Source organism: Panthera onca, chromosome E1 (genome assembly GCF_046562875.1).
Source record: "Panthera onca isolate mPanOnc1 chromosome E1, mPanOnc1 haplotype 2, whole genome shotgun sequence".
Lineage (NCBI taxonomy): Eukaryota > Metazoa > Chordata > Mammalia > Carnivora > Felidae > Panthera > Panthera onca.
Genome location: NC_138352.1, coordinates 35,687,859 through 35,697,751, shown reverse-complemented (window position 1 = coordinate 35,697,751; position 9,893 = coordinate 35,687,859). Strand labels below are relative to the sequence as shown.

At 43.0% G+C, this 9,893-nt stretch overlaps 1 protein-coding gene and 1 long non-coding RNA gene across 4 annotated transcripts in view; one reads left to right on the top strand and one right to left on the bottom strand.

Annotated features, from left to right (window-relative positions):
* Nucleotides 1-712: 712 nt before the first annotated feature.
* Nucleotides 713-2,183, bottom strand: LOC132687085 (uncharacterized). Of its 3 annotated transcripts, XR_013552047.1 has the most exons (3): nt 2,093-2,183; nt 1,534-1,789; nt 713-1,355 (listed from the first exon to the last, which is right to left on the bottom strand). It is a non-coding gene; the product is annotated as an uncharacterized LOC132687085 (long non-coding RNA). The 3 variants fall into 3 exon arrangements; XR_013552045.1 differs by lacking the exon at nt 713-1,355 and having other exon boundaries at nt 1,411-1,789; XR_013552046.1 differs by lacking the exon at nt 713-1,355 and having other exon boundaries at nt 1,411-1,764; nt 2,093-2,180.
* Nucleotides 1,785-9,893, top strand: part of NLK (nemo like kinase) — a 164,013-nt gene continuing 155,904 nt past the window's right edge. Inside the window, exon 1 of the mRNA XM_060646753.3 lies at nt 1,785-3,292. Within this exon, the coding sequence (XP_060502736.1) occupies nt 2,835-3,292 (458 nt within the window). The 5' untranslated portion in view covers nt 1,785-2,834. The remainder of the gene's footprint in view (nt 3,293-9,893) is intronic.

The following is a 9,893-nucleotide window of genomic DNA, read 5'->3' as shown; positions in this document are numbered from 1 at the left end:
TGATAGATTAAGGTCATTGAGCAAGGGGCGAAGAAGGTCAAGTGGAACTATTATTGACTTTTTTCAAAGGTAGGGGCATAGTCAGGCTTGTGTTTTTAAAAGATTGCTATACTCTAAGTGGAGGATGAAATAGGGGTGTGCTAGCCTACAGGCAGGGAGATGAATTAGAGATGCTGGTGGCATAAATTGGGGTAATATTGTGGTAATTGGAGAAAGGGGGGTGTTAAGAAGTGTTTGAAAGTGTTAAAGACCTTTGGGGTGCTTGGGTGGCTCAGTCCATTAAGTCTTCAACTCTTGATTTCAGCTCAGGTCACCGTCTCGTAGTTGGTGGGACTGAACCCCAAGTTCAGGCTCTGACAGTGCAGAGCCTGCTTGGGATTCTCTCTCTCTCTCTCTCTCTCTCTCTGCCCCTCTCCAGTTTTTCTCTCTCAAAATAAATAAGCATTAAAAAAAGAAAAGTGTTTAAGACTTGCTGATTGATTCGAAGGGAAGGAGTGGGGCAGGCAAAGAGAAATCAAAGATGATCTCCAGGGTTCTGAGTGAAGATTTCATAAGGGCAAGGTTCTGTAAGCTTATTATTTCATATTTTAAAAGAAAAGTAAATTCAAATAAGTGAGGTTATGTGATAGCAAAAGGTTATTTTAGTAAGATTTCAATTTTCTAAAACTTAGAAAATACAGGAGAAAATTACGACCTTTGTTGTTGAGTTTATTATTCTTGTTGCTTTAATTTATATCTTGTATTTAATTTGTATTTAATTTAAGGAGAGCCTTATTATCCATGGAGAGTGGAGTTGTGAACGCTGGAGACAGCACCTCTTTTTGCCAAGATCAGAATCAACCATGGAGGACCAGCCATAGGCTATGAACTATCAGTCTACTGAGTTTCTTCTGTGACTGTCTTGTTGAGTAACCTTGGACCTTGAGTTTCGTTAGTTCGACATCCCTTTTTGCTCCCCCTATTTCTTCTCCACACTTGATGACTTAAAAAGGGATAGGATATGGCTCGTATCAAAGGACCATCTATGATTGGGACTCCGCCTTCTTCATCTCAGTCCCGCCCCCTTTCCCTAGACCACACCCCCTTTATTTGGCCCCGCCCCCAAAGAGGTCGCCGCTGATACGACAGTGAATTCTCCACAATCCTGACCTATAGGAGACATGAAGGGTGGGACCGAGATCAATCGTTTTTTCCATTTGCCAAATCTAGTGTCTATCTGGCCCCAGTCCCTTCCCACTTCATCTTCAAGCCAAGGATTGGTTGTTCTGTTCTTGGTCCCCGGCTCATGATTGGTTCTTTTATTCCACCCTCTCTTCCAGCTTTTGCGGGCGGGATTAGCACGCAGCTTCCTGCTCCTGCCAAAAAAAATAAAAGAAGAAAAAGAAAAGAGGAGAGAGGCGAAAGAAAATGTCACGGAGATCTTTGGTTTTTAATTCGCTTTTAGTCTTGTCGGTCAGGCCAGACTCTGCCTTTTGATTGGTCTTTCTATCTGCCCATCCCGGATCGGGGGCGGGATTTCCCCAGGAGACCCACACCTTGTTGCCACTGGCCGAACAGTGCGCCTGTCTGAAGCTCCGGGCCCAGGATTGGAGGCAGACGCAGACAGGTGGGCGTGGATTGGCTAGGGCAGCCGGTCAGTGTGAGGCGGGGGCGGGGCCTCGGTGGCTGGTTGCGCGTGTCCGCCGCTGGCTCCGCTCTATCCGGCTTTGCTAGGGGAGGTGAGTCCGGCCGCGGCGGCACCGGCGGCTGAGGAGGAGGCGGCGGCTGAGGAGAAAGCGGCCGGCAGCGACTGAGGAGAAAGCGGCCGCGGGGACGGGAAGCCGGGTGGGGGGGAGGGGGGGAGACGGAGCAGCCTTGAGCCCTGCGGGGGCCGTCGCGCGGGGGGACCCACCCGCTCTCCCCCCCAACCCTCCTCAGCAGAAGCAGCCGGCGGCGGGGGCAGGAGTCAGCCCGCTTCCGACTGCACCCCGCCCGCCTCCCGGGGCTCCTATTCTTTGGCCCCGGGACCCTAACCTCATCCCGGGGCGGTTCCCTCTGTCTGGGCGTCCGAGTGCTGCCCACCTCTCTTTCATTCCTCCCTGCACCTCCTTACCTTCACTTTGCCCCGGTTCTCTTTCTCCTCTCCGTCCTGCCCTGTCGCCTGCTCTGCTCACCCTATCCCTCCTGCCTCCTTCCCTGGCTCTTTTCTCTTCTGGAAAGTTTAGTACCCCCCTCCAATCAGGTCAGCCTGACTAGGAGTGGGGGGAGATGTAGGAAGGCCTGAGAGTTCGAGGGGGGGGGAAAGCTGGTTTCCCTGGAAATTTCCCCCCATCTTTTGAATTTGGGGTGGTTGGAATTTTTTAAAATTGTATTTTTGAGGAGGTGGTAGGTGTTTAGAAAAGGATGTGGGAATGGAAGGGGTAGATGAGTCAACCCTCTTACAAGATTCCAAGGGTGGCGTGTTTCCTGATCCTTTTGGTGCGTGGAGTTCAGGGGGTCGGGAGGTTTGGCCTTTATTCCCACATTCAAAGTTGGAACCTCCCCCCAATTAAGGATGGAGTTTTAGTACCCACTTGTGGCAGGAAACCTGGGGGGAAGGGGTCCCTTTTTCCTTTTTCTTTTCTTTTTCTTTTTTTCCTTTCTTTTCTTTTTTGGGCAATCCACACCCTTCCACACACGCTCACCCCGAAATTAAACACCAAGATCCTCTAACTTGTTTGGATTGACTGATGAAGACCTAAAGCCAGTTTCCGCTCCATGTTTTTTGAGGTGGAGTGAGTGGTTGTTCTTCATTTTTAAATGGCCAAATGACAGCTTGACCCAGTTTGCTTTCCAATCAAAGGGCATTTTTTTGAATGTCTCTTTGTGGCGCAAGAGCCAACGCAAAAATGATGGCGGCTTACAATGGCGGCACATCTGCAGCAGCAGCAGGTCACCACCACCACCATCACCACCACCTTCCACACCTCCCTCCTCCTCACCTTCACCACCACCACCACCCTCAACACCATCTTCATCCGGGGTCGGCGGCTGCTGTACACCCTGTCCAGCAGCATACCTCTTCGGCAGCTGCGGCGGCCGCAGCAGCGGCCGCAGCTGCAGCCATGTTAAACCCTGGGCAACAACAGCCATATTTCCCATCACCGGCACCGGGTCAGGCTCCTGGACCAGCTGCAGCAGCCCCAGCTCAGGTACAGGCTGCCGCAGCTGCCACAGTTAAGGCGCACCACCATCAACACTCGCATCATCCACAACAGCAGCTGGATATTGAGCCGGATAGACCTATTGGATATGGAGCCTTTGGTGTTGTCTGGTGAGTATCCACAGAAAAACACGACTTCTCGTGGTTTCTTCTCACGTTGAGGTTGGGCGAGCCATCCGCCATGGCTTCCACCATGGTGACCAACCGCGGAGCGACTCAGCTGTAGGAAGCCACCGCCACCGGTGAAGAGGCCCAACGTGTTGGCTGTCCGAGTTTGTGCTTTTGAGTCCTGGCGCGTTTTGGTAGAACGCCCTCTGATGAGTAACACACGTTTGCCGTCTACCAGACTTTCTGTTTAGAACCTAACCGAGCCACCGGATGTAGGATCAATAGATGAATGTGTGAAGCGTGTATCCCTACAGACCTTGGTCATCTCTTAGGTTTGATTTAGTTTGAATCGGTTGCCTGATTGCAGCGGATGTCACCAGTGACCCCACCTTTGATTCCTTAATCTTAGTCTTGTCATTGGGTTAGAGTTTGCATAACTACTTTGATGTCCCTTTTTGTCTTTTCATTCTTTGATTTGTAATCTTGATCCCCAGAAGGAAGATAGAGTTCATACTTGAACCAGTTAAGCCCTTGCTTGAGTAGTTTATTTTAAACCCTAAAGCTGCAGTTGGGAAGTATGTAGCTTTAGCTTTTTTGATAAGAATGCATTAAATATAGCATCACACATGAGTACCACAAATGAGGTCAGTAGACTGTAGCTATGCCGTGGCCCACATTCAGTGTAATGTTTTAGTGTCGTTTAGTGTCATTTAGTGCCTCTTAAGTTGCTGTTATCCCTTGGTTGGTTGCCGTAGTAGGAAGTATACTTTTCAAACATAGGAAACTGCTCTACTTTTGCTAGTGCTAGGATGTTTGAAAAAGTCTAAGCGCTTCTTAGATGCAACATTTTGTCTATTTACTCTTCTTAGGAAGATTAGTAGTTTGTAATAAAATGAATTTATCGTTGTAGGCCCTGTTGCTGTCAAAACTAGAACAAACAGAATTTTTTTCTCAAGGATTAAGTATTCTGGTGTGGACAGATGAATTGATGTTTTCAGTGCGTTCAAAAATAGATGGTTGTTAATGTCTAGAAAAGCCCCCATCGCTACAGGAAAATGAACTCTTTGGAACTAGCCTGGTAAATGTCTCCTTTTGTCATTGTTTTTCACGCTATAATTGACGTGAGAATCATGTTTGCATTGTATCTGGTCATCTTTATTTATAGTTCACATTTTATAATCTAGGCTACTAAGTGATCTGTTTTTTTTTTAAACTAGTAGGGTCCAGTGTTTTCCCAGCTAGCTCTCCAAGGAGGTTGCTGCTGCAGTGCTCCCTTCTCCAAGGTGTATGCGATTCCTGGTGGGAAAGAGTGTAGCCAGTAATGGTGTCTCTTCAGTCGCTCTGCTCAGGGACCGGTCTGCTCCTGCCTTCTCTTTCGTATCCTGTCCCCACGGATTGCACCGTATCCTATCCCCAGGGATTGCACCGTGAACTTCCATTCCTTGCCTAACCCTTGAGGATTTCAGAGGTGTGGGACCTGGGGGGGCAGGGTGTGTGGCCCGGGACAAGGTGGTTCCTTGCTTTAAATTTTGTCATTGATTTCCTGGACTTTGTTTGGATTTTCTTAGACCTGGATGCTCTCTCTTATTTAAACGTTGTATACAGTGTTAAGAACTAGAGATACTGAAAGGGAAGTGGATTGCAGCATTCTTGACTACATTCTAAAGACGGTTCTACATTTCTCTCAAATGGTGATGTGACTTGTAGAGTTTTCACTTCAAGTCAGGGCTAAAGGAAAAGATTTTTTTTTTTTTAGGGGAGGAAGGTGAGGAACTGGGAATGCTGAAATATCTTCCATAGCAGACATTCTGGTAGAGGCTGTTCTGAGTTACATATGTATGAAAAACTGAATGTTTTTGATTTGAGTCCATTCTAGATTCTGTCATTGATTGAACGCCTTCTGTCACCGACAGAGTTGGCTGCCCGTACTTGATGAGTACCTCATTCTGTACACCATCTTCTATTGTATACCAGTTGTTTTGTGTTTGCCTTGTCTCACTACATTCGTAAGCCCCTCGAGGATACGGACTGTGCCTACCAGGGTACTTCTTTTCCTCCGCGGCACTTTGCACAGGGCTGTGGCATGTTCGCTGCTTGATTACTTGATTCCCGGGTCAGGTCCTTCTTTCTTTAACCAAGTTTGTCTGGTTAGCTGCATTGAGTGTTTCCACTCAGTTGTTACAAGTGAAGTACAATTCAGAATGAAAAAAAGGAAGAGTTCCAGGTGTGTGTTTTAGTATGCAAATGATTTTCTGTTTTCATATTTACATATTGATGACCTGTTGTCTGAATTGCTTATTATATTTGGAACGTAACTGCCACGTGTATGACCTGGGTAAAGTTGTTAAAACTAGAGATTTGAATACCAGACCAGAGTGAATCGCACTAGTATTCTGAAACCCAAGCTAAAGATATTAGTAAGATTTTTTACTTTTTAACTAACTAGACCAGAATTTTTTTTTAATTCAAAAAATATCTAATGAACCTGAAACTGTTTTCTAAAATGATTAAAATGGGACATAAAAATATTTTCCCATTGATACATCATTTGATTAAAACATATAACTACTTGGGCATCATAAGATTTACTTAGATTCAAATATATTAAAAAAATTTTTTTTTAATGTCTATTTATTTTTGAGAGGGAGGAGCAGAGAGAGAGGGAGACACAGAGTCTGAAGCAGGTTCCAGGCTCTGAGGTGTCATCACAGAGCCCGACTTGGGGCTCAAACTCACGAACCGCGAGATCATGACCTGAGCCAAAGTCGGACGCTTAACTGTGAGCCACCCAGGTGCCTCTCTAATATATTTAACGCATTTTGCAAGCATTTTTCTTCTGGCATCTCACACAAAAGGACACTGTATCTGCTCTCATATCTTTTTCTGAACATGCACCCCAAATTACTGACTGATGTCTGAAAACATTGCATGTAATTTTGAACAATATTGTTTCTCCTGTATGTAGACACACACAGCAAGATATTTGTGGAAGTGGTATAGCATTTTACCAGTCAGATTTATAACTGAACAGTTTAGTCTACCAGCCTTGATTTATCTCTGAGCTGAATTTAACTAGTGGAATAACTTATCAGTATTGGACAGTTGTGTAAAAGTAGTGAATTACCTATTTGCTTGCTGGTAAAGATGGTGCTTTGACAATTCAATTAAGGTTTCATTAACGACTGTCTGCTGTGTTTTATCTCAAAGTAAGGGTTCCAGTTTACGTGGTAATATGGTCATGGGGTAGCCTGAGATACATTCATTCTAATGATAGAATGTTGTTCATGGGTCATCAAAGCATCATATATAATTTGACCTTCTTTATCACACGTCAAGGCTCCAAATGTCCATTTGGACATTTTCATAATGCAAAACTGAAACACAAAATAACCCACAAACGGAAACCTCAGTCATTTGGTGAGGATAATGTTAATATCTATTTGTTGGTAGTTCACATTTGCCAGAGGAAAGTGAATATGCAGTGCTTAAAATTGTGACAACCTCGGGACAAAGTATTACAGCATAAAGCTTCAGGGGCTTATGAAGTGCATATTTTTGAGAGTTGGAGGAAGTTGACCACATGAGGGAAGTTTGAAGACTGCTACACCCAGGCAGTTTGACATTGACAACCAGAAATTTTGATTGACTTAATGGCACATAGTGCCACCTTGATAATGAGTCTGGGAAAAGCTTCTACGTAGAATATTAGTAGTGTTTTGGTTTTTAACTGATGTGATTAATTGAAAGATCAAATACCTTAGGATTCATTTGGTCTGTTGCCTTTGTACTCCAAGTAAAGTTGGAGAAATTTGAATTTTATTATTCTAATTCTTTCAGCGAGTTACTTTTATGTAAGTCTTTCAAAACTTAAGCATCACTGTAGTGATACTTAGTTACTTACCAGCTGTGTCTCTTAAGTTGTTTAACCTCTCTATTCCTCATTATAAAATGAGGATAATAATAGCACCTCACCAAGGAGGATCGGTAAAAATGTGGTAATCTTTGTAAACCAATGATTACACTGTCTAGCATACAGTAAGCACTCAATGAAGGCTGTTTTTGTAGTTATTGTTGGTAGAAAAAACTGTTGTGTTAATGTATGCAGAAGTGGCTTCGTATATGGCCAGGTTTATCAAGTGAAATCACAACGTGCAGACTATTTTTTGGAGGCATGACTTCAGATACCATAAAGTGTCCCCTTAGTTGTGCTATATGCTATATATGTGCTATTAATAATTTAAAACAAACACATTAAAATATATATAAAATACATGTTTGTGTGGACTTGGTAGGTGTTCTAGTCAGTTCATCTGCACTGTTTTAGAAAGTGTTCTGGATTTACATTGTGGGAAGGAAATTAATTTTTTCTTCTCAGAATGTAACAAATGAAGGATATCCTTATCGTCAAAGTTCAGCTTTAGTGGAAGCTCATTTTACTTGTGTTTGGATGAAAGAGTGTGAATTGTTAAAGAAGATCCTAGTGAGGTGGGGGAAATATGTGCGATTTAATGAAAAATTATTCAGTGTAAATCCTCATGCATGGCAGATACTGTCTAGCTTGCTCATCTTGTGAAAATTAGAGGTACCATTTTTTTTCTGATGTTTTCCGTGGTACTTTTTTACTCCTCAAACAGCCAACTTGAATTTAGAAAAATGGGGAATGCTTTGGGATATGTTTGGGGAAAATCCTGGAGTTATGTGCATCAGAAAGAGCATACTGAAGTGTATTCTGTTATTAACTGTGTTTTACAGGTTAAGAATTTGTAGTATTGAGAAGTTTTTCTAACAGCCAGGATTAACTGCCACAGCTGGATTCTTTGGGGGGGGGGGGGCGCTGCTTTGTGAAAAGAGCTTTGAAGAAGCAGTGCCTGCACCATAAAAAGGAAACGGTTGCTCTTCTAGACATAACAAAGCATCCGTGTGAAACTAGAAATGTGGAAATCTATATTGTTAATTTTAACTACAAACGAACTTACTTTTAGAAACTGCAGGTTCTTGGTCATAAAGTAGAGAAAGCAAAGAGAGAGAATAAAAGTAATACAGTCTAATGATACTGAACTGGTTTCTTGGTGATACAAACTCCATGGCATTGTAACATTGGAAGTCATTTTGTGGTTAGACTCCTGACAAGATTTTTCCAAATTATATTCAGAAACCAAAAATAAAACAAAACCACAACACAACAAAAGAACTCATTTGTTTTATTCACAACACAACAAAAGAAACTCGTTTTATTCTTGGGCAGAAATTTTATGTTACACCATTGATTATTAGCTTAGAAGGAAAGAAGATAAAGATATTTTATTAAGAAAAAAACATTTCAGAAAGAATTGCCTTTTCAAACTAGCTAAAACGGCAATATCCCTCAAACTCACATGTAACTTTTTTAGCCATCACTCAGTACCACTGGTGCATGTCCTGGAAAAGAAATGGGGGTAGATAAAGTTACTCTTCATATGCTTGCCAGAAGAAGAATATTTGCAAAATGTATTAACCGAATATATGTTTGAATCTAAGTTCTGGGGTTCCTGGAGCTTTACCCTCAAAGCATGGACAATTGTAGAAATGTTCCATGATATAAAAGGCTGTCCTCTAATGGAGTTCTGGAATATTTCATTATCTTCACAACCTGGAGTGTGAGAGTTTTCCCTGATTTCTGTATTGTAGAATTGAGTGACTATTCTTGGCGGTTTTTATTAGATTTGCTGATGTCCTACCAGTTCAAGAATCCATTGTTTACATAATGTATGTTTCTTTGTTATGCCGATCTGATTTCTTTGATGGAAATTGTCAAAGCCAAAGAAACTTTTCCATTTGTCATCCAACCAAATGGAAAGAAGTCACTGGGTAGAAGCTCTTTCTTTTTTTTTTAAAAAAATTTTTTTTTTTCAACGTTTTTTATTTATTTTTGGGACAGAGAGAGACAGAGCATGAACAGGGGAGGGGCAGAGAGAGAGGGAGACACAGAATCGGAAACAGGCTCCAGTCTCTGAGCCATCAGCCCAGAGCCTGACGCGGGGCTCGAACTCACGGACCGCGAGATCGTGACCTGGCTGAAGTCGGATGCTTAACCGACTGCGCCACCCAGGCACCCCAGAAGCTCTTTCATTATAAAGTTGTTTTGGGGTTTTACTTAAAAAAAAAAAAAAAAAAAAAAAAAGTTTGTTTATTTTGAGAGAGAGAGAGAGAGAGAAAGAGAATCTGAAGTCAGGCTCCACGGTGTCATGGCAGAGCCCAACACAGGGCTTCATCCCACCAATCATGAGATTATGACCTGAGCTAAAATCAAGAGTCCAATGCCCAGCCTACTGAGCCACCCAGTTGCCCCTGGGTTTTACTTTTGATTCCCTGTGCATCCACAGTAGTCCAGTGAATTATTTGTTGATTGGGTCATCTAATGCAGATCAACAACGATTTCCTAACACAGTTTGTCAGTTTGATCCAATTGTTGCTTAGGGGTAATACAGAGAGTGCCTGAGGCAACAGTTGTGATACTGTCAATAAGCATGTGACACATCATCATAGACTTAGTTGGTAGTTCTAAGGTACCTAGCCAGAAGACATTAGAAAAAATTTTAGCACTCTGGCATTATGAAAAGGAAAC